The 27,449-nt window shown below is 49.5% G+C and overlaps 11 protein-coding genes across 12 annotated transcripts; 6 read left to right on the forward strand and 5 right to left on the reverse strand.

Moving 5' to 3' along the window:
* The first annotated feature begins 5 nt into the window (after positions 1–5).
* On the forward strand, positions 6–2,396 carry PV09_06830 (uncharacterized protein). Its single transcript, XM_016360527.1, has one exon. The coding sequence runs from the start codon at positions 53–55 to the stop codon at positions 2,276–2,278; it is 2,226 nt and encodes a 741-aa protein (XP_016211513.1). The 5' UTR covers positions 6–52; the 3' UTR covers positions 2,279–2,396.
* A 1,591-nt stretch (positions 2,397–3,987) lies between these two features.
* On the reverse strand, positions 3,988–5,084 carry PV09_06831 (uncharacterized protein). The gene is made up of 4 exons (XM_016360528.1): positions 4,901–5,084; positions 4,790–4,827; positions 4,682–4,739; positions 3,988–4,522 (listed from the first exon to the last, which is right to left on the reverse strand). Exons 1-4 carry the CDS (start codon positions 5,016–5,018, stop codon positions 4,353–4,355), a joined length of 384 nt encoding a protein of 127 aa, XP_016211514.1. The 5' UTR covers positions 5,019–5,084; the 3' UTR covers positions 3,988–4,352.
* A 186-nt stretch (positions 5,085–5,270) lies between these two features.
* Positions 5,271–7,405, reverse strand: PV09_06832 (agmatinase). Its single transcript, XM_016360529.1, has 10 exons — positions 7,134–7,405; positions 6,917–7,010; positions 6,641–6,705; positions 6,546–6,587; positions 6,262–6,412; positions 6,185–6,208; positions 6,116–6,137; positions 5,777–6,045; positions 5,622–5,717; positions 5,271–5,562 (listed from the first exon to the last, which is right to left on the reverse strand). The coding sequence occupies exons 1-10, from the start codon at positions 7,392–7,394 to the stop codon at positions 5,453–5,455; spliced, it is 1,134 nt and encodes a 377-aa protein (XP_016211515.1). The 5' UTR covers positions 7,395–7,405; the 3' UTR covers positions 5,271–5,452.
* A 1,202-nt stretch (positions 7,406–8,607) lies between these two features.
* On the forward strand, positions 8,608–10,269 carry PV09_06833 (phosphoribosylamine-glycine ligase). Its single transcript, XM_016360530.1, has one exon. It carries the CDS (start codon positions 8,831–8,833, stop codon positions 10,130–10,132), a length of 1,302 nt encoding a protein of 433 aa, XP_016211516.1. The 5' UTR covers positions 8,608–8,830; the 3' UTR covers positions 10,133–10,269.
* Positions 10,270–10,418: 149 nt separating this feature from the next.
* On the forward strand, positions 10,419–12,290 carry PV09_06834 (trimethyllysine dioxygenase). Its single transcript, XM_016360531.1, has 4 exons — positions 10,419–10,699; positions 10,747–11,803; positions 11,858–11,929; positions 11,982–12,290. Exons 1-4 carry the CDS (start codon positions 10,478–10,480, stop codon positions 12,062–12,064), a joined length of 1,434 nt encoding a protein of 477 aa, XP_016211517.1. The 5' UTR covers positions 10,419–10,477; the 3' UTR covers positions 12,065–12,290.
* On the reverse strand, positions 12,129–13,563 carry PV09_06835. 2 transcript variants are annotated; one of them, XM_016360533.1, is made up of 3 exons: positions 13,486–13,563; positions 12,710–13,348; positions 12,129–12,659 (listed from the first exon to the last, which is right to left on the reverse strand). In XM_016360533.1, exons 1-2 carry the CDS (start codon positions 13,494–13,496, stop codon positions 12,805–12,807), a joined length of 555 nt encoding a protein of 184 aa, XP_016211519.1. In that variant the 5' UTR covers positions 13,497–13,563; the 3' UTR covers positions 12,129–12,659; positions 12,710–12,804. The 2 variants fall into 2 exon arrangements, with proteins under 2 accessions (XP_016211519.1, XP_016211518.1); XM_016360532.1 differs by having other exon boundaries at positions 12,129–13,348.
* A 178-nt stretch (positions 13,564–13,741) lies between these two features.
* PV09_06836 (uncharacterized protein) lies at positions 13,742–15,108 on the reverse strand. The gene has a single exon (XM_016360534.1). The coding sequence runs from the start codon at positions 15,027–15,029 to the stop codon at positions 13,836–13,838; it is 1,194 nt and encodes a 397-aa protein (XP_016211520.1). The 5' UTR covers positions 15,030–15,108; the 3' UTR covers positions 13,742–13,835.
* A 644-nt stretch (positions 15,109–15,752) lies between these two features.
* PV09_06837 (uncharacterized protein) lies at positions 15,753–17,211 on the forward strand. Its single transcript, XM_016360535.1, has 3 exons — positions 15,753–16,044; positions 16,100–16,686; positions 16,743–17,211. Exons 1-3 carry the CDS (start codon positions 15,822–15,824, stop codon positions 17,022–17,024), a joined length of 1,092 nt encoding a protein of 363 aa, XP_016211521.1. The 5' UTR covers positions 15,753–15,821; the 3' UTR covers positions 17,025–17,211.
* A 2,193-nt stretch (positions 17,212–19,404) lies between these two features.
* On the forward strand, positions 19,405–21,420 carry PV09_06838 (protein disulfide-isomerase domain). Its single transcript, XM_016360536.1, has 4 exons — positions 19,405–19,723; positions 19,789–20,148; positions 20,208–20,649; positions 20,879–21,420. The coding sequence occupies exons 1-4, from the start codon at positions 19,576–19,578 to the stop codon at positions 21,030–21,032; spliced, it is 1,104 nt and encodes a 367-aa protein (XP_016211522.1). The 5' UTR covers positions 19,405–19,575; the 3' UTR covers positions 21,033–21,420.
* PV09_06839 (uncharacterized protein) lies at positions 21,278–24,457 on the reverse strand. The gene is made up of 3 exons (XM_016360537.1): positions 24,149–24,457; positions 23,026–23,788; positions 21,278–22,975 (listed from the first exon to the last, which is right to left on the reverse strand). Exons 1-3 carry the CDS (start codon positions 24,240–24,242, stop codon positions 21,622–21,624), a joined length of 2,211 nt encoding a protein of 736 aa, XP_016211523.1. The 5' UTR covers positions 24,243–24,457; the 3' UTR covers positions 21,278–21,621.
* A 175-nt stretch (positions 24,458–24,632) lies between these two features.
* On the forward strand, positions 24,633–26,500 carry PV09_06840 (uncharacterized protein; the record flags this gene model as incomplete). The annotated part of the gene is made up of 2 exons (XM_016360538.1): positions 24,633–25,754; positions 25,805–26,500. Exons 1-2 carry the CDS (start codon positions 25,431–25,433, stop codon positions 26,498–26,500), a joined length of 1,020 nt encoding a protein of 339 aa, XP_016211524.1. The 5' UTR covers positions 24,633–25,430.
* Between the last annotated feature and the right edge of the window lie 949 nt (positions 26,501–27,449).

A 27,449-nucleotide genomic window follows, 5' to 3' on the forward strand; every position in this document is an offset into this window, starting at 1 on the left:
TATTTGGAACCTCAAATCTGGCGAACGAGGGTTCCTAAAAGGAAACAAAAGGATGGGCCCTCACAGGAAAAAACAGAAGATCTCTGAAGACGGTACTGCTGTCGTTACGGACTCCGCGCTCAGCCATCCCAAAACGACGGACTCTAATGAAAGAGGTGCGATCAGCCCAAGCACGCTCTTCATTCGCGGTCTAAGTGCCGACACTACGCATGAAAGCCTCACGAACCACTTCTCGCAGTCGTATCCGGTCAAGCATGCTGTCGTAGTCACGGATAAGGACTCTGGCAAGTGCAAAGGATATGGCTTTGTCACGTTCGCCGATCGCGAAGATGCGCAACGTGCTCTGGAAGAATTCAACGGCACTGAGTTTTCAGGTCACAAACTCAAGATTGACTTCGCAGAGAGGCGAAAAAGAGAGGATGTTGACCCATCGGAGGGGGCAAGACCACACAAAGAGGAAAGAGAAGCCCCGTTGCCGTCCAAGTTGATCGTTCGCAACCTGCCTTGGAGTGTCGATACTCCGGAAAAGCTTACACGGCTGTTTTTGAGCTTTGGGAAGGTCAATCAAGCAATTGTGCCCAAGGACAACCACGGCCGAATGAAAGGTTTTGGCATCGTTATGCTTCGTGGTAGAAAAAATGCTGAACATGCTCTCGAGAAGGTCAATGGAAAAGAAGTCGATGGGAGAATTCTGGCTGTGGATTGGGCTGCTGACAAGGAAACTTGGCAGAAGGCTCAGGCTCAAGCGCGAGCAACTTCCACAGAAGAGCTCAAAAAGGAGGCCGTGGAAGATGAGCGCATAGATTCTGGACAATCGGAGCATGAAGACGTTGAGGAGGAAGAATCATCCTCGGACAACCTCGATGGCGACGACGATGAGAGCGGCGATAGTAATCATGGCGCGGACGATGCGGATGAAGATGTTGGCAGCGAGAATGAAAGTGAGGATGACAGCGTGAGAAAGCCGAAGTCGACGGGCAATGAGTCTGTTCTCTTTATTCGGAATCTACCCTTCACCACTACAGATGATGATCTCTATGAGCATTTTGGAGAGATTGCACCAGTCCGATATGCACGCATTGTAATCGACAAAGAAACCGAGCGACCGCGTGGCACAGGATTTGTATGCTTTTACAAGAAGTCAGATGCAGACGCTTGTCTCAAGGAAGCACCGCGTGTTGCAAAGCCACCGAATTCCAAGGAAAAGAAAAGCCTTGCGGCTACTAGTGGTCCATCGATCCTAGAAAATGAACTCGCTGACCCGACGGGCAAATATACTATGAATGGACGTGTCCTGCATATTACTCGTGCTGTGGACAAAAACGAGGCAGATCGCCTTGCAGCTGAGGGGACTGCCTCACGCAACAAGCGCGACAGAGACAAGAGACGACTTTTCCTGCTAGGAGAGGGCACAATACCCTCAAATTCTCCGTTGTATCAGAAATTATCAGCTTCTGAGAGAGCAATGCGAGATGCTAGTGCAAAGCAACGTCGAAAGCTGATTGAGACAAACCCTTCATTACATTTGAGTCTCACCCGGCTGTCCGTTCGGAACATTCCACGCAGCGTGACGTCCCAGGAACTCAAGAACCTGGCACGCAAGGCTGTCGTTGGCTTCGCCACTGATGTCAAAGAGGGACGACGTCAGCCTCTTTCGAAGGAAGAGCTAGCACGCGACTCAGAGGAAATGCGGAAAGCCGACAAGGAGCGTAAACTTAAGAAAAAGGGCATTGTTAAGCAGGCAAAGATCATCTTCGAAGGAAAAGACGGCAGTAAAGTGGAGGAAGGCTCAGGACGTAGTCGCGGGTATGGGTTCATTGAATACTACACCCATCGCTCTGCTCTTATGGGCCTCCGCTGGCTTAACGGTTATTCAATTGAATACCAGGCGAAGGAAACACAGAAAAAGTCTAAGTCGAAACCCACCAAGGAGGATATACAGGATAGAAAGAAGCGTCTCATTGTCGAGTTTGCTATTGAGAATGCTCAGGTCATTAAGAGGCGCAAAGAGAAGGAAATCAAGTCACGAGAGCACTCCAAGAAACAAGGAACTGGTGCTACGGAGCAAGTGGTGGTCCAAGAACTGAATAGGCCTGCAGGGAAAAAACGCAAGCGTGACGCAAGCACATCGTCTATTCCAGATGACGAACGCAAAAGAGACCATGATCATTCAAGCGGAAGAAGCGGCAAAGATGACATTTCAAAGTCAAAACAAAGGAAAATAATAGCGAAGAAGAGACGAGCACGGAAGATTCAGAGACGAATGAGCAAGGCCTAAGCCTAAGCATTAGACATTCAATACGTCGATCAAAACCGATGAATAAGCTTTGCCCTCCCCTAATCTGCTCACGAATTTCAAAAAGAGTCTCACAAAGTACAATTTTTTTTTCATTCCCGCGCAGATCATCTAGTTTCCAACTGCGCGGCGTGGTTTCTCATGTTGTTCATCCGATCGTGGCGAAATCTTTGTAGAACGAGCTGTTGAATCGTCGTTCCTTCTTGTCCTCATCTTCATTGCCTTCCATATGAATATGGTTGTGCAGAATCTTTCGTAGGGAACTGAAGCCTCTGATCAAGTCATACAAAATCGTTTCAACAGCACTGCTAATGATTCACGATTATTATATAGATTCAGAGATGTTGTCAATTTGGTCGTGAACTTTTGAGTTGCCTCAGCCAAACGGGAGACTGCTGCCCTGTAGGACTTCTCTCTGTGGAAGGCCGAGCTTCTTGTACAACATAAAGCAGTTGAATTTTTCGACCTGTCGATGCTGATAGATTCTGTCCTATTTGACCTCACCAGGATTCCACATTCGTGCTTCCACGCGCCAGGCTTGCGGAAAGGAGGCAATCCATTTACGGACAGAGACCTTGAAGCAAATTTTGGGCTTGAAAATACCTCCATTACTCCTTATGTTGCCGACGACAGGGATGATTTTTTAGTGAAGCGTTTCACTCCATTTTCCACGTTTGACGCCGTCTGCGGGCACCATGCATACCGCTCTTTCACTTTCAAGAATAACGATGCACGTAAACGCCCTGTGGTCGCGCCGGTGTGCATTCCGGTGGAGCGGTGGACTATACACAAGGCTGGTTGCAACTCCTCAGCCATGTTATAGATCAGCTTTTTGTGTTAGCTGGTTGAATATCATGTAAACTATGCTAGTCGTCGCCTGCTTGGACCGATGAGTTCAGCAATAGAGCCCCTGGTCACGTAATCGGGCATAAATAGTCCCTCTCGACACATATTTGTTCGTAAGTGTGAGTTTATCACATTCTGCTAAAGCCCTAAGCTTCCAGCAAAACACAAATTTCACCATAAACTTCCCTTTAAAATCCAGCCAATCCAAGCACATATACTATTTCGACCGTTTGCAGCGGGTAAGCCCACACGTTATCATCAATTCAAATCCCCATTTTAACGGCCGGCTCTATTTCCATAGATTCGAGGGCTAACCACACCCGTTTCTAATTAGGAATTCCCAGTCAAGTCATGTGTCAGTACGAAGGTCTGAATTACAGCTGCGGTCATCAACAGCTTCGTATCTATAAGCATTGCCACTTCGCCCGCAATGATCCAGAGCATAGGTGCTACGGCGCCTGGACTGTGAACAGAGAGCTCAATATTCACGGTGATATATGCCCACGATGCACAAGGACGCGCCATTTCATGGCAAACGCGGCATACCAAGCAACTGGTTACGTGGGTAACAGAGAGTGATGTCGTCCTTCCCTTGTATTTGTTGCATTTGTGGCATCGGCAATTCATGGCGAACAGATCAGGTCGTGTAAGATTTCTTCTATTGGAGTTGCAGAGGTTGTGGTTAAACTTCCGTACATCGATGTGCTTTTGTTCTATTACAAACAGGTGTTGTCTTGCACGGAGTTTCGTTGGCAGCCTGCTGGGAATTAAAAGAATCAATATAAGTCATGACACCCTCCATTGGCGAATGTCGCTATCTCCCCAGAGCATGCTAAAGAATAATTGGCAATGGACAGTTCAATTCAAGATGAAAATGCATGGCTTGGTTTTTACCACTATAGAATTAGTCTTCCCTCTTGGTTGAGCAGAACAAAGAGTTTGGCCCCATTGCAACCGGATCTTCGGCTGGCAATGTTACGCAAATTGTGTTTGTGCACAACATGTTTAGATGAAATTCCCCATCGGAAACTCCTTGATGGTATGTACCCCAGTCTTCTATAGCAGAAGCTTCGCCATGCGACGGGACTTGTACTATCCTATGTTAGGAGTGCGACATTGGTTACAGCAAAGGTTTCCACTCTGATTTTTCGCTCAATCGATAATTTTTAAGAAAAATGAGAAAAGAAAAGACTACATTCGCTATACCCACTCAGCTTCTTTTCACCTTCCCAACAATATTGTACCTCTTGCTGAAGAAAGTATACCAATCGTCCAAAGTTTTCTTAGAACTGTCATCAAGGTCTTCCCATTCTGGAACACAATCTTCAGGCTTCAGGGAAGACAAGCCCAAGGCGCGGTTCGGTTCTTTTCCAGTAAAGACTACATGCACGTATTAGCACTGTTCATAAAGAAAAGAAGGCCAGCATTTCAGCTGATCAGAACTTCAAACGAAGACGGCAACCTTAAAGTGATATCGTCATCAACATCGTAGCAAGGCAGGAGTAGATGAACACCTTTCCGGGAAGAAAGGATCCTTACCATGATAATTCTTTCCTGGTGCATAGGCTTCATTTTTGCTAACGTCGAACACAGTGCCCTGAATGGATAAGCTTCTGAATATTAAATTGGGATTGCTAGGATCTATACTTTGATCGCAACTAAGGTTGGGTACCCCTCGTGCTCACCTGTATCGCCAGTTAATCTCTTGTTTTTTGGATGCTCCGAGTGCACTTTGCCAGTGCATCAAGCCGCACGCACCATCGCACATTGCCAGGTACTCCGGCGTTATTGGGTCGTCTTTTGGTGGGTCAAGCTGGACTGGAACTTTTGGCGCGAACCGTTCCTTCTTCTGTTCAGTGCTGGCCTGCTCTGTCATTTTGGTACGATTTAAATCCTCACGAGTAGCTGTGTGATATGTGGGACTCGTGATGTCGTACTGAAGGATCCTCACGGTCGTCGGGTTTGGAGTGGTTCCGACCTCGGCTCACGAGCTCATGTCAGCGGTCTTCCATGAAACACCAATCAACCGTAGGTATCTTTTGGTTAATGAACTGACAACAGTTCCAAGGAATCTTCAGGGTATACTACCAACTGCAATCAGCTTGGCAAGGAAGACGAGTTAGTACTTGCTAATAGATAAAGCCAGGATGCCGAGACATCATGTACATGAATAAATCTAGTGAAGCTCTCAGGAGAACTTTCTCGTTACTTTTCCCAAAGACCATCCTTAAATTCGTTCTAATTCTTAAGTCTACAGGTAGCAGCTCTTGAACTTCCCACAAATCGTAACATCACCTATGTCGTTCAACATCAAGGTTTTACTGGCTGTTTCACCATCAAGGTCAACAACGAATGCGCAACCTCAGCTGCCGCAAGAAGAGTTGTCTCTCCAGGGTTATCATATATTGGCGCAACCTCAACTAATAGCAAATGGTTAGCAAAGTTTGCTGACTTTGTCAATAAGTTCGTATCTTCTTACCAACATCAGCGCCAACTACTTCCAGGCCCACGAGACCATCTAGTATGGTCAGCAGCTCGCGTGTGCTCCAGCCGCCGACTTCCGCCGTACCCGTAGCTGTGACATCTTAATACGTTCTCTATTACCATCACACAGAATATTCCAGCTTAGCTTACCTGGTGCGAAAGCTGGATCTAGTACGTCGATATCGACTGAGATATACACTTTATTGCCGGCGACACGTTCTTTGATCCTGCGGATTATACCGTCTGCACCGATTCGATCTATATCTCGAGCTCGAATAATATCGAAACCGCAACGAACGTCGTTTCTGACGTCACCTTTCTTGCGAATGACAGGTGCACGAATGCCAGCATGCACAGAAGAGTTTGTAATTAACCCTTCCTCATGCGCAATGTGTAGGAAAGTCCCATGATTTACTCCTCTAATTCACGTCAACTCAGTTTCTTGAACAGTCAAGAAATATCGTCTCCAGAATGCCTTTTTATACTTACGCATAATGTGAAAGTCCACCACCTGGCTCCAATAAGCACAAAGCATTTGAATTATGACCGTGAACTTACCCAGTACCTCAGGATCCCAAGTATCTGAGAACAAGTTAGTTGCTAAAGGACATCCAAGATCGGCAAGTTAGACGTACCGATATGGGAATCAAAGTGAATAACGCTTACTGGGCCCCAGCGATTGAATGTTGATCTAAGAGCACTGAGCGTGGTTGTGTGATCTCCTCCCAGGACAATGATTCGTGGTACCCGGTACACAGAGGAATTAGTTTCACGTCCCGAAATGATCTGATCAATCGTCGTTAAAATCAAATCCCTAATTGGCGTGGGAGATTGTGGTACTAAGTGTCTTATCCGCGAAGACCCTTGTGTTGTACAGCCTCGGAATTCGGGTATGTTGTATCTAGACTGGTAGAAATACCTTATGAGCATGATCAAGCTGCTTTAGCGCAACCGTATTATCCTATCGTACGAATTAGAAACAGTCCGTTGAGTCACTAACCAGCGTGCACAAACCAAAAACGTGAGAGGAGCATCTCCGCAGTCTACAACCTTGGCCCAGCTATCAAATGAGTTTTCTCCTACCGAGGATTTCAGTAATGCCCTAGATCGTGAGGAGAACATATAGCTCTATATTCCATGTACGACAAAGGCTGCATCAAAGCGTGAAAAGAAACGTCAGTTCCGCGCAGAGCACGGCTCTCGCCGCGTTATTCATCGGCTGAGGACATTTAAACGACCTTACTTGAATCACAGGACGAACAGTGAACTGTCACATAATTTAGCACGTACCCGTGTAGATACTGTAACCTCCAGGCTCGATCCGCCTAGAACCCTGTCGAATACCTCCGGGTCCAAACCTGGCGCCAGGTCGTCCAGTTGTAGCCTACAAAGCCTGTTAATCATTTTGAAACTATTCGATACGAGTCAGACAATCAATGGCACAAGAAGGCACTGATCGTGATGAGCATGGAGCTGAGAGGGTTAGTGAAAGATATCATCGACGTACGGTATCAAAAGGGGCTCCCAAAAATGCAATATCAAACTTCTCGACGGCTTCATTAGCAGCATCCGCAAGACAGAATACGTGTGGTATATTCGCAAACGTTGTCAAACCGGCGACAGCAGGGGGAACTTCGGTGAACGCTGATATAGGGTCATTGGACAAAGCTCCAAATGGGACTTGTGGAATGGAAGGTGGGAAAACGATCTCTCTAGCGGCGGTTGCAGCTGAAAATGCAGCTAGAATCAAGTACGTTAAACAAGCCATTTCAATTTTCAGTTGTCTGAGTTCTAAAGCTCGTCCTCGATTTTTAAATCTGGAGAACTAAGCAAAGCCGGGATCCGCGGGCACCGTTGGAGAGTGCCTTGGTGCGCGATGGTGACCGACGGAATCCTAAGCCGACCAATGCACCGATTGGGCCGTCTTCCCAAATCTCACTGGGTCAAGTTGACCAGTCCATGTTCGGGAGCAGAAACAACAAAGCACAGAAACTTTAATAAGGTTAAATGGTCTTATTAACACTTTGATGTCAGATAAATCAAAGCTGCTGCTAAATCTATGCCCAAAAATGCCAAATTGAAACCAATTTTGTAGCTCTCGATGCTGTGTATAGCAAACCATTTTCCATTAGAAGCGAAATTACTGTGCTATCCCAAGACAGCCGACATTTCAACCAGTTATGATTCAAGTAAGCTCCATGCAACTCGTGGTTATGCTGGCATCTTCAAGCAGAGAGACATCGACGACCACAGCAGTTGTTTCGACAGATTAAATATCGAGCGTTGTTGCATTTCTCAAGGCGAGCATTGGGTGGCGAGACCGCCGTAACAGACAGAAGGTTAAATTCCTAGAGCATTGTTAGCAATGCTGGCTGACTAGGGTAGATCAATCATTTGTAAATGTGAAGCCAAATCAGACATCGTTTACTGGCTAGTAACAGGTTACCTAGCTAAGGCACCCGAATGGCTTCTCTTCATGGTCGACTCAGCCGGGAAAAGAAGAACTTAAGTGTAACATCATCCTAGTGAAAGATAGGGTAAATCAAGACTGAAGGAGTACGTACCTGGAATGCAAACGTATAGTTAAGTATCTTGAACTGGTTATGTTAGTATACCTATCACAAGGAGGGTTTCATAGATGAAGCCACTGATAGGCTTGCTGGAGAATATGTTGCCTGTACGGAAGGGCAGAGAACTCGATCGATACAACGCAAAAAATTTGCCCGACTACGGAAACAAAGCAGAATGAGCATAATACGATTATCTGCCATCTTTCTGTAGCCAGTCAGACAGGATATCGTTTCCGTCAACGCTACGATACGCATAGACGGCTACATCTCCCTAGACGATTTTGACCTGGTTCTTCAAAGGCAAAGAACGTGAGTTGTAGTGGAGATGAAGAAGCTGGGAGCAAAACGCGAAGAAAAATGTCGCGCAAGTGGTCTGTGCAGAGAACGCTGCGATTCATGTGATCCAAGTCGAACTTGGTTCCAGAAATTTTCGTTTATGTTCAGAAAGCTACGGCCGGACCTGTTCTTCCCTTCCATTGCTCTCGAACGTAGCTCTCTAATTGAATTTGGTGTTGCAATCTGAAGGTTTAAAGAGCTCGGACTGAGTCACAACCTACAAGAGTTTCCGGGCTTCAATCGTTCGGCTCGAAATTAAGCAAAAAACTGAATTGCTGGCAAAAAAATTTCTCTCGCAATGTCTAAAGACTTACGAATTTTGCTTGTTGGAAATGGTGGCCGTGAGCACGCGTTGGCGTGGAAGCTCTCGCAGTCGCCTTTGGTTGAGCAAATTTATGTATGTCCGGGTAATGGCGGCACTGCGGGACTGCTTAAAACACAAAATTTGGACTCCGTGTCCGCTTCAGACTTTGCTGGTCTTGCAGATTTTGCCGTGAAACAGAAAATTCAACTGCTTGTGCCCGGCCCTGAGCAACCTTTGGTAGACGGTATCACCGACTACTTTGCAAAGCATGCTAGCTCAGTCAAATGCTTCGGTCCTTCGGAGAAAGCGGCGGTTATGGAAGGTAGCAAGACTTTCTCGAAGGATTTTATGAAGCGACATGATATCCCTACCGCTGCGTATGAGAACTTCTCGTCCTATGACAAGGCAAAGGCATATCTCGATTCGGTCTGGGAGAAACATCCCATCGTGATCAAAGCGGATGGACTCGCCGCAGGGAAAGGCGTGATCATTCCCACGTCGAAGGAGGAAGCTCAGACCGCATTGTGGGAGATCATGATGGACAGGCAATTTGGAGACGCCGGAAGCGAAGTTGTCATCGAAGAGTTCCTTGACGGCCATGAGATCAGCATTCTCAGTTTTTGTGACGGCAAGACAATCAAGTCTTTACCGCCAGCACAAGATCACAAGCGGATCTTCGACAACGACAAAGGCCCAAATACCGGCGGTATGGGAACGTATGCTCCAGCTCCACAAAAAATCGTCAGCAAAGAATCGTTGGACGAGATTGAAAGGTTGGTGCTGAAGCCAACGATACAAGGTATGGCGAGCGAAGGCTTCCCCTTCGTCGGCTGCCTCTTCACGGGCTTCATGATGACCAAGGACGGCCCTCGTGTTTTGGAATACAACGTGCGGTTTGGCGATCCTGAAACGCAATCACTTCTACCACTTCTCGACAGCGACCTCGCGGAAATCATGCTAGCTTGTAGCGAGGGTCGACTATCCCAAGTTGAGCTGAGAATAGCAAACAAGAGTGCGGCAACAGTTGTTATGGCTGCTGCTGGCTACCCGGGCTCCTACCAAAAGGGTACGGAGATAATTCTGTCGCCTACTCCAGACGACGTCTTCATCTTCCACGCCGGCACTACGCTGTCAGACGATGGAAAACTGAAGACGTCGGGCGGGCGTGTGATAGCGTCGAGCGCAGTAGCTGACACATTGGAGGCAGCTGTGCGCAAAGCATATGAAGGCGTGAACTCAGTGAAGTTCGAAGGTATGCAATACAGGCGAGATATAGGCGCGAGAGCGTTTCGTTGAGTATTGACAAAGCTGCGGGGTTTCAAACCGCAGGATGAAGACATCAGGAATGGAAACATCAAGAAATATCTTATGTTTACAGCCAAAACCCCAGTTTCGATTCACATGCCTTTGCTCGATCTTCTGTAAGAACTTCCACTGTGAAATAAGGCGTCAATTTTCTGAACTCGTATTCATTGTGCTCAGACATCGTTCTCGCACCAACCAATAAGAGGCTTCCGATTTCGGGCGAGGAGAGGAGTTGTAGTACCTCGTGATGCATGCTCGAAACACTCATACCATACCTCCCGACCTCTCCTGTACATTGAACGAGAAAAGACATACTCATTCACCCGCATCCACACGATGTTGCTGTCTCGTACCATAGAGCTTCGGTCATTTTCAAAATGGGGGTTCACCTTGCCCGGGATGTCCTCACTCCAACGACGTTGTCAATATACATTTGCATCACGAGATCATCTTCAAGGGCAAAGAATTCGTACAGATCGTGAATATTCGCCTAGTCTGAGCTTTGTTCCGCATAAATCCAAAACAAAACGCCGTCGCGGCAGTTTTTTCAAACAAAATGTACGTATTCTATGAGTTGGTCTGAGTTTCGGTTTAACATGTCGTAGCGAGTTCTTGAAAGCGCTACGTTGCCGCCCTCAGTTCGTCAGCATGATGTGTTTCTTAATCCTGAAAACAATACCCTTATCTTTAGGAGAGTAGCATATGGAAATGGGAGAACATTCGATTTCCCAGTACCTTTACAATGGCTCAGAGACCATTGCCATTGTGATAAATGTGTGCATCCAAGCACCAAACAACGCTTGATAGAGACGTTCTATGATATTCCTGCGGACATAAAAACAAGTTCTGTTGAGGAGGATTCTGTAGGGTTCAAGGTATTGTGGATTGACGGTCACGAGAGCTATTATACCAAAGACTGGCTGACTACTCCCATGGACTTCGGAACAAAGTTCACGAACCGCCAGGGATGGGTCGACCCAATTTTTTGGACCGGTGAATCGATCAAAAATGACCCGCCAACCGTAGACTTCTCCGATGTAATGAGTTCTGACGAGGGATTGACGAATTGGCTCGAAAAAATAAAGCAGTACGGTTTCTGCTATGTTGACAACACTCCTGTCTCTCCCGAGGAAACAGAAAAACTAATCGAACGCATTGCCTATATTCGAAACACTCACTATGGAGGCTTCTGGGACTTTACATCTGATCTCTCTAAGGGCGACACAGCGTACACGCAGCTTGGGATTGGTCCACACACCGATAACACGTACTTCTCAGATCCAGCTGGATTGCAACTGTTCCACTTGCTGTCTCATACCGATGGCGAAGGAGGCACCTCCGGCTTAGTCGACGGCTTTGCGGCTGCCCGAGAACTTCAAAAGCAGGACCCACAAGCTTATGATCTATTGTCCACAGTAAAGGTTTACTCTCACGCCAGCGGAAATGCGGACAGTAGCATCCAGCCCTACGCCGCGTTTCCGACACTTCTTCATGACGACAAGATGGGAGCATTGATTCAGGTGAGATGGAACACGACGGATCGGGCGCAGGTCGACACTCCGCTTAACCTAATGGATGAGTGGTACAAAGCGGCCAGAAAATGGTCGAACATACTTAAGGAGTTCGAATATCAGGAACAACTAAGGCCAGGCAAAGCACTAAGTCCGTGTTAAGATGAACTGCAGTCACTAAATAAAGTACTGATCAATGCTTTAGTTTTCGACAACTGGCGGGTGCTGCATGCGAGATCGGCGTTCACAGGAAAGAGAAGAATGTGTGGTGGTTACGGTCAGTTTGCCTCTACTCACGCGGTGACTTTCTTGAACTAATCAACAAACAGTGAACCGGGACGACTTTATTTCAAAGTGGAAGATGTTGAAGTATGGGCGTGACGAGGTCCTGAAACAAGTTTCTGCAAGATAGTTTCGCTTGTAGGGGTCAAAATTTAATGTGGAGAAAGGGCTCTAAAAAACTATAGCAAGGTTAAGGCAAGGCGCATTTCTATGGCGTGATTGTGCGTACGTATTTAGGTGCAAAAAAGGAGAAGAGGGTGAGAATATGAAGATGGTATTAGTAGATACATATATGACGTCTCAACGAAGTTGCCCGAATCTGAAATAGCACAAGGTTTTATAAGGGTATCATACAACTCAAGTTATCTGCAGATAACACTGAGGACAGCGCCGCAAGAATGTGGCCCAACTCTGCGCGAAACGAGGCGTTGATCGCGAAGACATCTCGTCTTTCGGACAGCTAAATGCAAGGCAAGAGTCTACATCGACCAGATTGCCTGACGAGCGTCCGGAACCTTGTTCAAGGGTTTTGATCGAAGCATTAAAGATTCCCTATAATGGTTTCGGTGGCAACGCATTCTGACCAGTGGCGGATTTGTGCCTGAGTGCAAGGTCGGTCCTTGAGAGTGAGGTCTCCATTTGCAGATCGGCGCGTCCCTCTCAACTTCGACCTGGCTGAATTGGTAGGTAAGAGAAAGGACTTCGCCAAGCAGCGAGCGAACGAGCTGCCGTTGTCTTAGCAGAAATGCGTCAGAGATGGAATCGTGATACACACAGCTTCTCGTCGCAGTCTTTGCGTGGTTCCATTAGTGCCTCACTGAAGAGCACCGCGCAGCAGAGCGCCTGTATTGCCCGGCTACAGAGAATCGTTCAGAACAGCCAGACGTACCAGAAGAGCAGAACCACCGCGGCGAAAAAACCAAGCCAAGCTCTCCATCCTACGCCCGTAGATTCTGCCATCCGTAGCATCCGCGTCATTGTACCCTTCAATCTCACAGACGTGGCCGAAAACCCCTCGTTCATGGAGTCCGCAAGATTCGCACTGTCTCTGATCTCGTCGCCGATCTTCAGCGTCAGCGACTTGAGCATTCCGACCTTTTCCAGAAGATTGCTCGTCTGCGCATCCGACTGGCTCTCCATGTGCTCTAATTCCGCCATCGACAGGGCGCCGCTTCCTCTGCTCATGGAGTTTTTGAAACCTGAGGACGGAGTGCCAGCAGTGCCGTTGCTTGTAGGATATGCCGAGAAAGTGCTGCCCGAAGGTTCGTACGTTGTGTATGCAGAATTGTCCGGCGTTGCAGCCGCGTAGCGGTTGCCATAGCCACTGGCAGGTCTATGCGGCGACCGCGACGCCGGTCTCTTTTGATCATCGTATCCGGCGAACAAGCCACGGTTTGTGAGGTGATTTCCGTATCTATTGTACTGTGGTTAGGCAAGAATTGCGTGGCTGAATTGAATAACGTGGTCGCCTCATGAGGACAACGCGCTTAACTTGCACGATTTGTGCATCTTAGGCTCGTACAGGAGGGGAGTAGTGATATCTGGACCCACCTTGAAGTCATCGTAATGGAAGGATACGAGCAAAAGTGCAGCAGAGGTACACGTGGAGTTTGTCGTGCAATGTGGTCCTAACTGCGTAAGAGAGACAGTCCCGAACTTTTTTGGCCGGGGTTCAGCGAGCACGGGACAGGGTTATTTCTTTTCGCGCTGTTGTTTCGCGCGAACGCTAGAGACGCGCAGATCTAAACGATGCAAGGAGAAAGAGGAGAGAAATTATGGCCATGTCAACGAGGACTTTCAGTTTGCGCCGAAAACGTGATTTTTAGGACAAGTGTTCTGAATTATATTGATTCCCAAACATTCTTAGGCTCAGCGATCAATGGGCACTCGTATAAAGCAGCCTATGGTCCGCTGACCGACTCATGTCCGTTCCCCTTCTCTGCTACTTCTCTTGACTGTGGCGATTCTATGCGAGTGGAGTCTATAGTCACACCTACAGAATGAGGTTTCTCCACAAAATTTGAAACTCTACTGGCATATCCATGGACTCTTTCGTCGAGATGTGCTATCTTGTCGTTGTAGCTTGCCGCCTTCTCGGCTAATCCAGTGATTTTGTCGTTGTAGGCCGCCGCTTTCTCTTGATACGGCACAAAGTAGCTTGTGATCTTCTCATTATACCTGTCCCCATAGCATGCTACTTTCTCTGATACTTTGTCACCGAGATGGGAGCTCTGGTAAGATAGATTGCGTTTTAGCCCCGCAACAGATCGCTCCGTAGGGACAACAACTCGATCGTGTATCCTGTCCGCTGCAGTGTCTATTACCATGCTCGTACCGCGTGCCAAAGATGGGCCAGGATTGACCCCACCACCCCTCTTTGAGATGTCTCGCACGCTGACGAAGCTATCCGGTGTGTTGGCTTCAATATCACTCTTAATATCTTCGTACATGCGCTCGATGACCAAGATTTCGGATTCAAGATCAAGCTGACACTCCTTGCGACAGAAATCGCGCTCTCGCTGCTCGATGTATTCTCGTAGTTTTGTCCATTCGTTCTGGTAGTACTTGAGTCTGTTGGGCAGTCCCGAGCCCTTGAAATACGCCATGAAGCCCGCCAGCACTGTATTCAATGCACCAAACGCAGTCACAGCCTTGTGGGACGCATTGCCGGCTCCAAGGGCGGTTAGACAGGCAGCAACCAGAACTTGTGCACCTATGCAGAAGCTGATGAATGCGGAAAAGAGCTTGTATGAATGGGCTGCTTTCGATTCCGCCGAAATGACACGTGCATAAATACCTACATTGGGAGCAGGTCTACCAGATCGGAAGAAGCTTGACGTATGTAGGCCGGGAGGATTTTCGATTCCAACTAGAGATCGAAACAGAGTCAGTTGGCTGCTTGCTATGTCAAAACCGTCAGTTTTACGCGTCTTCTCGTCCTGTGGCGGATCGGTAAGATTGGCGGGCAAAGTAGACGCCGGTTCTGCCCCTATAGTGTTCTCTTCATCGCGGTGTTTGTGAAGGGGGTTGTATACGGGTAAGACGGATTGTAGAGTCTGAAAGATACTCTGCTTGCCTGTCGGATGGTCAGACATAATGTTCAGAGTTAGATATCAACTCCTGGAGATGAGAAAGAACAACAAAAGCTAACTGACACGAGACAAGCGACCGATATTAATTCTCCACGAGATGCAGGACGTTCTCCGCCGGAGCCGCGTAATTCTCAGCCCGCCGTTGATGGCTTGCGGGAGTCGAAGCTCCAAATCATGCCGACGCAAAAGGTGCAGCAACCACACCTCTCGGCATGTCCTTTTACGGCCCAGCTGAAAGTTCCGAACGAATCGAAGTCAGCACAGTCCAAGGCGCTTCGAAAAAGTGTGTGGTTCCCATGTAGCTCAGCTGCTTGAGGCTAACGCCACACACCACAAAGCTCGAAAGCGGAAGCGAGTGATCAACAACAGACATGGGGTTGGCACTCGATATTGTACGCGGTGAGAGCCAATGGTAGATTCTGACTCGCAGCGCGGCCGAGGTTGAGATTAGGATACCAAGCTGTGACAAGTCGACTTTTGCAGTTCTCCATTGCCGGAGAATGGGTATTCTTGGTACATGAACACGTTCCGCATTGGTTGAATAGCGCATGAGAAGCGTTTGCGGCACGGCGCGCACTAGAACTAGCTTGATGCTTGACGTTTGAGGCTTGATGCTCGGGGTTGGAGAGTGGGTATTGGTGCCCTTACTAGCACGGTGGGGGGCCCTCTATCTGCTCCATGCCCCACCAGGCCGTCAGCTCGATTTCACGTCGATTCCTTGCAACTCTTTGCTTCACCCGCAACACCATCCCGACCTAACCGCGATAGTAGAGAGCCACTCCTATCGCAACGGCCATGGCTGCTCCAGAGATCCACCACCTTTTCCACCACCCCATTGCTGATCACTCGTTCTCAGCAGACAGACATACTCTTGCCGTCGCGAAGGAGAACAATGTTGAGCTGTATCAGCGTTCAGGCAACACCTTTCACCTGCAGGACGAGTTGAGGGGCCATGATAAGCTCGTCACCGGTGTAGACATTGCACCCAACTCCGGTAAAATCGTGACTTGCTCTCAAGGTCTGTGCAGTCGAACCGCGGTACTTTCCCACACACGCTCATTTTGCAAGCACAGACCGTAATGCGTACGTCTGGGAACCATCTCCGTCAGGATGGAAGCCCACTCTCGTACTTTTGCGTATAAACCGAGCCGCGACTTGCGTTCGCTGGTGTCCATCGGAGACGAAATTCGCCGCGGGCTCAGGTGCACGTCTCATTGCGATCTGTCACTTTGAGGAGGAGGACAACTGGTGGGTTTCAAAGCACCTTAAAAAGCCAATCCGTAGCACCATTACATCTGTAGCCTGGCACCCCAACTCAGTGCTATTGGCAGCAGGCTCTACTGACGGGCATGCAAGAGTGTTTTCCAGCTTCATCAAGGGCCTTGATCAACGACCTGAGCCTTCGGCTTGGGGCGAAAGATTGCCATTCAACACGGTGTGCGGCGAGTTTCTGAACAATACCGCAGGATGGGTGCACGATGTGGCCTTCTCGCCAAGTGGCAATGCGTTGGCTTTTGTATGCCATGACAGCAGCGTGACCGTTGTGTATCCGAGTGCTCCAGAGCAGCCGCCGAGGGCTGTCGTCAGCATCAGCACGCAGTTGCTTCCATTTACAAGCCTGATCTGGACAAACGAGAGCGAGATCATTGCGGCCGGATATGTACGTCATATAACTGCGCGTCGAAAACGTTTCGTTCAACGGCTAACGTGAGACAGGACTGCGAAGCATACCGACTTCAAGGAAATGAACAAGGCTGGCAACTAGCCGGGTCTCTTGAGGCAAAGAGCAGAGCTGGTGGAATTGGCCGAAGTGATGAGTCAGCTCTGAACATGTTCAGGCAGATGGATCTGAAAGGTTCTACCAAGAATGACACAAAGCTCAATACTGTCCACCAGAACACTATCAACACTATTCGAGTCTACCAAGGCTCACCAGATCGTGTAACGAAATTCAGCTCTGGCGGTGTTGACGGCCGCATAGTGATCTGGAATGCGTGAATTTCAGCCCTGCGATCATTCATGACATAGCGTAGATGCAAACAAAAAAATTCTAAACGATTTTCACTGGAATGTCGTTACTACAAACAAGTCCTCTTTACGTTCGTCTGCTCACTTGAGCTTCGAGCGGCGAAAACGTTTTTGTGTCCTGAGGCTAGATCCCTGCGTCAACCCCCGGTCCGACATCGCAGCCAAAATTTCGTCATGCGCCCGCCAAGGCGTACATACGCTGCGAGAGCATCTCGTTGCGATTTTTCCGGTCGAGTTCCCCGTCGTACCGGAGTTGGCCGAATCATAATTTGCAGAATCACAGACAGCAATTTGCCCGGAGTTCAATTGGACGACTGCCAACTCCGAGAATTGCAGACTTTCGGACTCCGATCATCTCTCTGTCTTTTTAAGTTAAGAGAAAGAGAGAGAGAACGGGCCGCCATTGCAGTCGCGTGGAAGAAAATCAGTAAGAGCTTGGTCAACCTTTTCCTTCGCCGCGAAGCTTTATAGGTGAGCTGAACCTAGTTTGTTGGCCGGTCATTTGTCCAGTATGGCGGAAGCGACGCTTGTACTCGGGTGCCAATGGGGGGACGAGGGTAAGGGCAAGATGATTGATGTACTTGCGCACAAAGTGCAATTGTGCTTGCGAGGCCAGGGCGGTCACAACGCTGGCCATACGATTGTTGCCGATGGTGTCACATATGACTTCCACCTTCTTCCCAGCGGTCTTTTGAACCCTAGCTGCGTCAACCTGATCGGCAGTGGGTGTGTGGTTCACGTTCCAAGTTTCTTCGACGAGCTAGCGAAGCTGCAGGAGAAGGGTTTGAAGTATGAGGACAGGATATTTATTAGCGACCGAGCGCACGTGGACTTTGATCTTTTCCAGGCGGTGGATGGCCTGGAGGAGGTGGAATTGGGAAAGTCAGCAATTGGCACCACGAAAAAAGGTACGCATTTCTCTTGGAAAGAACTGACGGAGCAATGAATGGTCCTGATCGACTTTCAGGCATCGGCCCGACGTTCAGCAGTAAAGCAGCTCGAAGTGGAATGATGATCGCCGACATCTTCGATCATGAAATTCTAGAGTTCAAATTGCGCAGGTTATACGAAGGCTACAAGAAGCGGTTCGGAGACTTGCTCAAGTACGATGTCGAGGAAGAGCTTGCCCGCTTCAAGAAGTACGCGCAGGATCTGGAGCCGTTCGTTATCGATGAGGTGCCATTGTTGCGCTCGGCAAAGGCTAGCAAGGCGAAGATTCTCGTTGAAGGTGCTCAAGCTCTCATGTTGGACATTTCGTACGGCACGTACCCATACGTCACGTCATCAAATTGTAGTGTTGGTGGTATTCTGGCCGGCCTGTCCTTGGACTGGAGATCGATCAAGGAAGTCATTGGCGTAGTAAAGGCTTATACTACTAGGGTTTGTGTCCGGTTTCGACTTTTTTCACCACCTGCTAACGGCCCTGCAGTAAGTTTGCGATGCGTGCAGTTCTTGCGAAGCATTCTGGTGTGACGCCATTCCGTGAACCTGCCCGGGAAAAGACGTAAATTCAGTGTGTGTGTGTGTCATGGCAGCTAATGGCAGACAGAGTTGGAAGCGGCCCCTTCCCGACGGAGCAACTCAATGCAGATGGTGAGCGGTTACAGCAGATTGGCAAGGAATTCGGCGTGACCACTGGCCGCAAACGTCGCTGCGGCTGGCTTGATCTGGTCGTGCTCAAGTACTCACACGAAATCAACGGTTACACGTCGCTCAACTTGACAAAACTGGATATTCTGGACGACTTTGATGAGATCAAGGTGGCAACCGAGTATCACTACCAAGGAAAGCCGCTCGAGTCATTCCCAGCCAGTGCAAAGATACTAGAAAACGTCGAGGTAAAGTATGAGACGTTTCCTGGTTGGAAGAAGAGCACGTACGGCGCAAAGGCGTACTACGATTTACCGGTGAACGCTAGAAAGTACGTCGAATTCATCGAACAGTACACGGGCGTGAAGGTCAAGTACATTGGTACAGGCCCCGCCCGCGACCACATGATTTACAGAGATGCGTTGCCGGTGTAGGCGACGAGAAGGATGTTGGGCGAGAAGAGCGCATTCGTGTTAGCGACGTTGTGCTCGTCGGCTTCAACGGATAAGACGGTGGGAACTGAAGGCGTGGCATAGAGACGCTATAGCACAAGTAGCTTCCAAAGCGCGATAGAGAAATCACGTATTCAATATGGGGCTCTGTTCCGATAGTCAGCAAGGTTAGATTAGTGATAAGATCGGGAGACCTTGTTTGTAGTGCATGCGGTTTCGGTGCTGAGCGGACGTCTTGCGTTGATGGTGACCTGTCCTCTTCTCGCCCGTGCCAATGAAGCCGGCCCCTTCGCTTCCTGATTTGTAATAGCGCAGGCGCTCCTCAGCCTTGGGCCTGGAAACTGCGCGTTCGAGGTCGTGAAGGTGGATTCCCCTCGATACTTGCCTTTCGTTGCTTTCTTGTTTTCTTCTCCTGCAATCACGCCAACACGGATAGGCGCAAGAACAGCATATATCGCACACACATTCAATAGCCCAGCATGAGGATACCAGCGCTTTTTGCGTCGCTTGCCATTGGCACCACAGCGGCATCCGCTGTCCTCGACCTCATCCCGGATAACTTCGACAAGGTTGTTCTGAAGTCTGGCAAGCCAGCTTTGGTCGAATTCTTCGCTCCATGGTGTGGACGTACGTAGATGCATGGCCCTTGCTTCTTGTCTTTACTCTCCTTCTCTGACGATCCACTTCCACAGACTGCAAGAACCTCGCTCCCGTCTACGAGGAACTTGCAACGGCCTTCGAGTTCGCCAAGGACAAGGTCAGCATCGCCAAAGTCGACGCAGACGCACAGAAGGAGCTAGGTCGCCGGTTTGGCATTCAAGGTTTCCCCACACTAAAATGGTTTGACGGAAAGAGTGACACACCGGAGGACTACAAGGGCGGCCGCGACTTGGACAGCCTGAGTGCCTTTATCACAGAGAAGACCGGCATTCGGCCTCGGGGTGCGGTCAAGCCACCAAGTGAGGTGAAGATGCTGAACGATAAGAAATTCAATGAGACCGTGGGCAAGGACAAGAACGTCTTTGTTGCATTTACTGCACCTTGGTGTGGACGTACGTGGTGATGACGAGCCATCGCGCAATCACATTTGGGTCACTGACGGAAGAAACAGATTGTAAGACTCTGGCCCCGATTTGGGAGCAGCTCGCTACGGATTTTGTCTCCGAGGACAGTGTTATCATCGCCAAAGTTGATGCTGAATCCCCTGACTCTAAGCGCGTTGCCCAGGAACAGGGTGTCACATCCTATCCAACTATCAAATGGTTCCCCGCTGGCAAGACCGAGGCCGAGAAGTACTCGGGCGCACGAACAGAAGCTGCTTTCATCGACTTCATCAACAAGGAGGCTGGCACGTACCGAGCTCCTGGTGGTGGTCTCACCGCCGCCGGCGGTACTATTGCTGCTGTGGACACTGTCATTCAGAAGATCGTTGACGGCGGCAATACTGTTGCTGAGAAGGCAGATGAAATCGCCAAGGCTGCCAAGGCAGCAGCTGGCGAAAAGTACGCCGAATACTATGGCAAAGTTGCCGGCAAAATCAAGGCGAATGAAGGGTGAGAGACATTTCCTGGTTATTTTCCTAATGTACCTGAGAGTGGTTATGCCTAAGCTTTCCTCCTAGGATATCTGCATATGAAATAATGACCTTATTAGCTTCCGTAACATTCAGTTTTTGGAAGTCTTGAAGGTCACCTAGCAAGATGCAGATGTCCAGAAGAAAACGATCGTGATTACCATTCAATGGTGCCTGGAAGTCCATGAAAACTGACATGCGCGTACCAGATACCTCGACAAGGAGCTTAGCCGTCTTGAGGGCATTATCAAGAAAGGCGGTCTCGCTCCTCAGAAGCTTGATGACCTTGTGTCGCGTAGCAATATCCTACGTAGATTTAAGGTGGCAAAGACAGAGACTACAGATGAAAAAGAGGAGTTGTAAGCCTGCAGACCGACGTCTTAGCATAGCAGATGACAGGGCAAGAGCAATATTCGACATGTACGATAATCACGAATAGTTGACCGGTCAACAAGGAGGCCCAAAAATGAAACAACCATCATGTTATCCTCCTTTGGATGGTTTAGGAGAATGCACAATCGACGTGGTTTGTGCAAAGCAAATGAAAGCACGCAGGAACGATTGGCAGGCATCGCGGATTAGAAACGCCAAGCAATGTCAAAAAGCTTCGTTTGTCGTCACATATTCTACACAAATAGTGTGGCTGGTTTTTCGTTTTGGAACGTCTTGGGTCTCGCATCTTCGTCGGACTTTTTAGTGCTTTTCTTTTCGAGACTGATCAAGAGGGAACGAGCGGAGCTATGAAACTGCCCTACGTTCTTTCATAAAGCAATAAACCGTGCCACACCCGTTTTTGACGTGAACATCTCCATCGAGCCTCGTCTTTCCGCACTCCGTCATGGGCTTCAAATACAATGCCAGCTGTTCTGTCGCATATGGTACATGTTTAGACTGTGAAAAGTGAGCGGTCTAGATAGAAGATGAAGTAGCGAAAAAAAGACCCTGGCCATCATCAAGGCATGCCGAACGAGCTTGATCCTGCAGCGACATTGTCTGTCATGAGCCAGCTCCAGTCTTGGTCCAGATCCATGGTGCCCCAGTTGTTCGGCCAGACCATCCCAGTGTTCGAGCTTCCAAAGCCGGCGATGGAATCATCGCCCGCGGCACCGGAGGTGAGCTGGGGATCCAAGGAGGACGACTGCTGCTGACCAAACGATGACGGGAACTGGTAGAGTCCATCGAACATGACCTGCGGGTCCATGGAGCTATACGTCGCCGAAGACTGATCGTGGACCTTGTTGTAGTCCGGCGTGGCGGGCGTGGTCATTGCTTGCGACTGGGGCGTATTTTGGGTGGTGGAGGCAGCGGTGTTGTGTCTGTAATTTTGGCCCCGCTGCACAGAGATGGTGCCGAAGAAGGGAATGACGATTTTGGTCGTCGTGTTCGCTTCCGTGGGGACGGTGTTCGAATCGTCGTTCTTGAGCTGGTGCAGCTGCTCGAGTGCTTGGTAGCTTTGCGCGGCCACTTTGCCTCCCTTTTCGGACGACGCCCGGCGAAAGATCTCCATAGAGTGCTCAATGAGAACCCAGTCGCGCTCGTCGGCTTTCGGATCGTGGTTAGCGGTACGGCCATAGCCGAGGACGCCAAGCACGAGCAGAATGCAGGCCGTGAAGGCGATGAAGTCGATCGCTTTGCACTCGTAAAGGGGCGTGCCTTCGGCTCGGAGCATGTGGTATATCCTCAAGATCTCTCGTGAGCCGTCGATGCAAGCACGTCGACTTGGCTCGTATCCAGGCTGATTTGGCGCTTTCAGCATGAAAGGCATGTGCAGATATGCCTTGATCTGATGGAAAGCGATCTGGCCAAGCAACTGTTCCTGCCATCCATACGCGATGTTGGCGTCCTCGCAGTCTACCAAGGGCTGCACTTGCCAAAATTCCTGTGGCATCTGGGCCGCATAATCGTTGAGCTCTTGCTCAAGATCCAATGCAGACGAATATGATGATTCTGACATTCCCTGCGAGCGATCGATTACTTTACCGGCGAAATACGATATTTTAGTGAAAAACTGCATAAAACCCATTACGGCAGGGTCATCACTGGGTAGGTGGCTCATGTTACAATGGCTATCCGGAATGCCATATGGCATGCCGAGCATCAGGCTCGTCAGACGATCTGCACCATAGAGACTCCACCAGATGCTCTCATGGGGAATCGACATGGAATGGTTACGATGCAGGCCCATGAGCTGAGCAAAGGTGAGGCCTCTTCGGAAGGCTAACCAAGACTTTCTTGCCTGGCCAATATCGCTGTAGATCTTGCCCATGAGGATGACACATTCCAGTCCCTCCAAGGTGCCCATGTATCTGGCCAATGTCAGCAGCTTCGCCATGGCGATTTAGTAAGTATGACGTACTCGTCATCTGACAGAATCCATCGGTCAACTAGAGCAGTGCATTGGTCCAAGAGGTCGCCTTCCTCACACTTTCCATAGAGGAGAACAAGCAGTCCCAGCTCACAGGGGCTCCCTCTGGCCATGACTCGAGCAGTGAACTCTTCGATGGTAGCATTGCCACGAGTACCCGGACACTTTCTTTGAAACATAGCCCACGTGTGGTGATCGGACTTCAAGATGGATAGCAGCTTGGAATAAGATGGCAGAATAGACATCAGCGCCTGCCGAGTACGTTCGCTCTTGACCCTGCCCGGAGCGCCGGCGGCATTAATGCCATCGACATGCGGAGACGTGTAGTTCAGACTTGCCCCATTTTGTATCGTGGTGGGAGCACCCTTGCCTAATGGTGTTGGTGCAGAGATAGATCCAGAGTTGGTGGTTGGCGTCCTACTCAGGACAGCATTATCGAAGAGTGTCATCACCGGAACACGCGCGCTGCCATTGTCTGAGGGTGCTTCTTCTGAAATGGGAGTGGGCGGTAGATGTCCAGCAGTGCCTAAGCTGCGAAGCGCTTCGGCGGCATGCTTTTCCGACTTATCCTCGACGAGGGTCTCAATGAGGGCTTCAAGACGGGCAACTCTCTCGCGCAGGTTCTTTCTGTGGTCAACGATTATATCAGGATCAGCCGACTCCTGATCTATGCATCTCGAACCGCGAGCAAAGCACTCGGTACACACGGACGGATTATCTGGCGTGAATATACATCTTATCTTACGCCGACGACCTGTCTGATGTTAGGAATGACCGGGCCTAGAGGTGCAGCAGCGAGTATTGTCAAAACATCATACACGAGGCGCAGGTATTGCAGCTACCACGAAGCCAGGAGAAAATGCGACTACCAGAAATGCTGCAGATCTTGGACATTGCAACGAGCTCTTAAGCTCACGTGCATGGTCAGGACCGTAGCAGCCAGAATATGTCGCGGGCCAAAGAGTGCGGAGTAGGTGCAAAGACACGCAGCCGAGGGATCGACGGAGATGCTCAAGAGACAAACACAGCGACGTCGAAGGCGCGAGCTCGGACGTTTGCATACAGCACAGGAGATGGGAGGAGAGAAGGTGTGTCGTGCAGGAGGCCGACTTACATTCGAAGCAACTATGCGTGCCTTTGCGCATCTTCTTCTTGCGAATGCCGCCGTCCTCGACCGCGACGGACGAGGAGCGCTCGGGCGGACTCATGTTCTGGCAGGACGTTTTCGTCCGGAGCGGTATGCCAGCCAAGGTGGATGCGTGGGCAAATGGAACGCCTCCAAGCGGTGGATCAGTGATGCAGGACAAATTCCGACAGCTGCCGAGCCAGGACTCGTCGAAGGCCAAACCCAGGATTCAGAGATGAGACTCAAACCGCATTTTTTGCTATTGAATCATGGGCAACGAGAGCAGGTTTGTTAATATGGCAGGAAGGCGACGGACGGGAAGGCAAAAGCCGCCGGCTGTCCGTGCAAGCGTCGGACGAACAGGCGGAGCAACGTCGTCCCTTCGCCAATCACAGCGCCCGCAGCACGCGAGAGCCAATGGCGAAGCCCGCGGACGTGAAGCACTGCCTCGCTGCCAGCCCTCAGCGTCCAAGGCAGAGGAGCATACACGAGCCATGCGCATGTCAATCTGCTCCTTTGCCTTGGACGCTTCACCACGACTGCGTGCGACCCGACTGGAATGATGGCGACGAGCCATCGCAGCATACGAGCGCTCTGCCCGTCACCATGAACGTCCAGGCGTGCTATACCGAGGTGCTCGTCGCCGCCTTCATTTAGGTGTATAACTATCGCGAGATCCCTTCCGAGCTTCCACCGCGCTGGCCTTGGCCGACGAGCAGTTTGAGCTTTCTGAGTCAAACAGGCGGCGAGGTTGTGATTCTGAGCAACTGAGCTGATGCCCGCCGAGACTACAAGGAGATCCTCTCCTGTGGGCCGACCAACAGCATTATGGCACATTCTTCTACTCTGCACATTTTGTCGTGTATCGGCAAAGACGTCAAACCCACTTGCGATTCCGGCGAAGACTTTCTCATGTCTGTCACCCCTGACGGGCGAGTCCCACTCTCTCACGTTATTCTGCAGTCATGCAGTGATCACTATCAGTCTTGTCAACATCATTAGTCTGAGATGACTTAATTGAGAACCAAGCAGAGTGCCGACTAAGTTTTTGGGACAGAACCTCATTGGCTTCGTTCGAAAGAGCAAGGATATAGCTTCACGCGTAGTACGATCTGAAATCTAGGTTTCAGCTCGCCAGACTTCAACACATGCACTTGTCATCCCGAGGAATCGGATTCGCCACCCCTCAAGTATTTGGAGAATAAAACGTGAGCGTCTCTCCAAGCCAGACGAAGTTGAGAGCAACATCACTTCCTCCATACGAATCACAATGTCTCCTCAACAAATCACCACTGTTCGTTCGGCAACATGGCCTCTGTCCCAGAATGCAAATCTGAACATGAAGCAAACGCGACTCTCAAGGTTGCCTCTAGGGCTAAAGAATGAGCTAGTTTCGTTCATAGGAGAATTCTGCGGCACTTTTATGTTCCTGCTTCTCGCTTTCTTGTCAACCCATGTTGTTGTGACGGAAAATCCTCCAGATCAGCCCCTTGATAGTGCGGGACGACTTTACGTCGCCCTTGCTTTTGGCTTCTCACTTGCCGCCAATGTTTGGATATTTTATAGGATTAGCGGTGGCCTATTCAATCCAGCCGTAAATGCCATTGTTCACAGCATTTCCAGCCAAGTCTGACAGTTGCACAGGTCACGCTTGGCCTTCTTCTTGCTGGAGCTATCAAGCCATTACGATCGGTTGTCCTCCTGATTGCACAACTGGTCGCAGGAATTGCCGCCGCCGCTCTCGCGGATGGCTTGTCTCCAGGGCCGCTGAATGTCTCCACCAAAGTGGCCGAAGGAGTCAGCGACGTGCGTGCGTTGTTCATCGAATTCTTTCTGACAGCGCAGCTCGTCCTTGCTGTTCTCGTCCTGGCCGTAGAAAAACACAAAGCCACTTTCCTCGCTCCTGTGGGCATTGGTTTAGCCCTGTTCGTCATCCACTTGGCGGCAATCCCCTACGACGGTTGCTCAGTCAATCCAGCCCGATCGCTTGGACCAGAAGTCGTGTCCGGATTTCAAAGCTACGATTGGATTTTCTACGTTGGTCCTTTCTTGGGATCTCTTCTCGCAGTTGGTCTGTACAAATTGCTGAAACTTATGGTCTACGAAACCGCGAATCCGGGGCAAGACTTTGATGAGCTGGAGACGGCCATGTTCGTCCGGCATGAGAAGGCTTCGACTAGAGATCAGGTCCTCCGCCCTGTCATATCATATCCGCGAGGGTCTCAAAGTTTTGCCTCTCAAAGGCTGCCATCGGACTTGAATGGCAAAGAGAGCATGGACGAAAATGCATGTCGTGGATACAGCGCTCACGAAAGTCCCCGAGAGACGCAAACTGTTTGATACTGGCTTGTCCAACGTTCATGCGCAACAGCCGTAGTCATCAGATACGTCCCGAATGTAATTGTGGAAGAGAAAAGGAAAATTAGACGGTCTCCGTGGTCTCGTTGTGGCTCATCTCCGTTTGGCGGAGAAACCCGCAGGCAGTGTCATTATGTAGAGCATAATCTACATTACGTTCGTTCTTTTACTGGTTCCCGTTGCGCAACTCATTTCCAAAGCAGAAAGTCTACCTGTCATGTCAAGTTCGACGCGGAAGCTATTCCGGTTGAGATCTTAATGCTTTTCAACGTGCTGAACAGTTGAATCGGAGGGCCGATAAAATCGGTGACCACAGTTTTGCATGGGCGGGCGATTACTATTCTCCTGGAACTCTTTCCTTCGATGTAACGCAAATGCGGGGCCCAAAAAAGGAGGTTCCACTTCTCGGACTCTTTGCAGCTCTTAGCAGTTGACTTCAGCTTTTTCACAACGGTCCAAAGACGTGAATGAATACAAATTTTTGGCACGCTCTGCGCTTAGGGCGAATCCGCTGCATTCCCCCGGCCTTGCGCGGAAATACTGTGGAGTTACGTAGAAGTTACTTCGATCATTGATCATATCTCAGTCCTGCATCTCGCGACCGGCTGAAACCTCTTCCACGACAGGGGAAGATGAGAATCGAGCTGATCTAAGCATTGCTCACGCCATCCAAAATCCTTATTGAAAATTCAGGCACTGCAATTCATTTTTTTTTTTTAGTGAATCCAGCCGGGATTATGCTGACTTAAGTTTACGAGTTCGAACCCATTTCTTGGCGGGGCGGGCAGGTTTTTAATCAATGATATTCACTTGAAATATCGAAAAGCCTCTGTCCATGAATATCTCGTGGTCAAATGGACAAATATAAACCAGACCTGTACTGCCTGTTTTGCTTCGAGATTCGAGCTCAAAACAACTTTCACCTTTTCGG

Source organism: Verruconis gallopava (genome assembly GCF_000836295.1).
Source record: "Verruconis gallopava strain CBS 43764 unplaced genomic scaffold supercont1.25, whole genome shotgun sequence".
NCBI classification, from domain to species: domain Eukaryota; kingdom Fungi; phylum Ascomycota; class Dothideomycetes; order Venturiales; family Sympoventuriaceae; genus Verruconis; species Verruconis gallopava.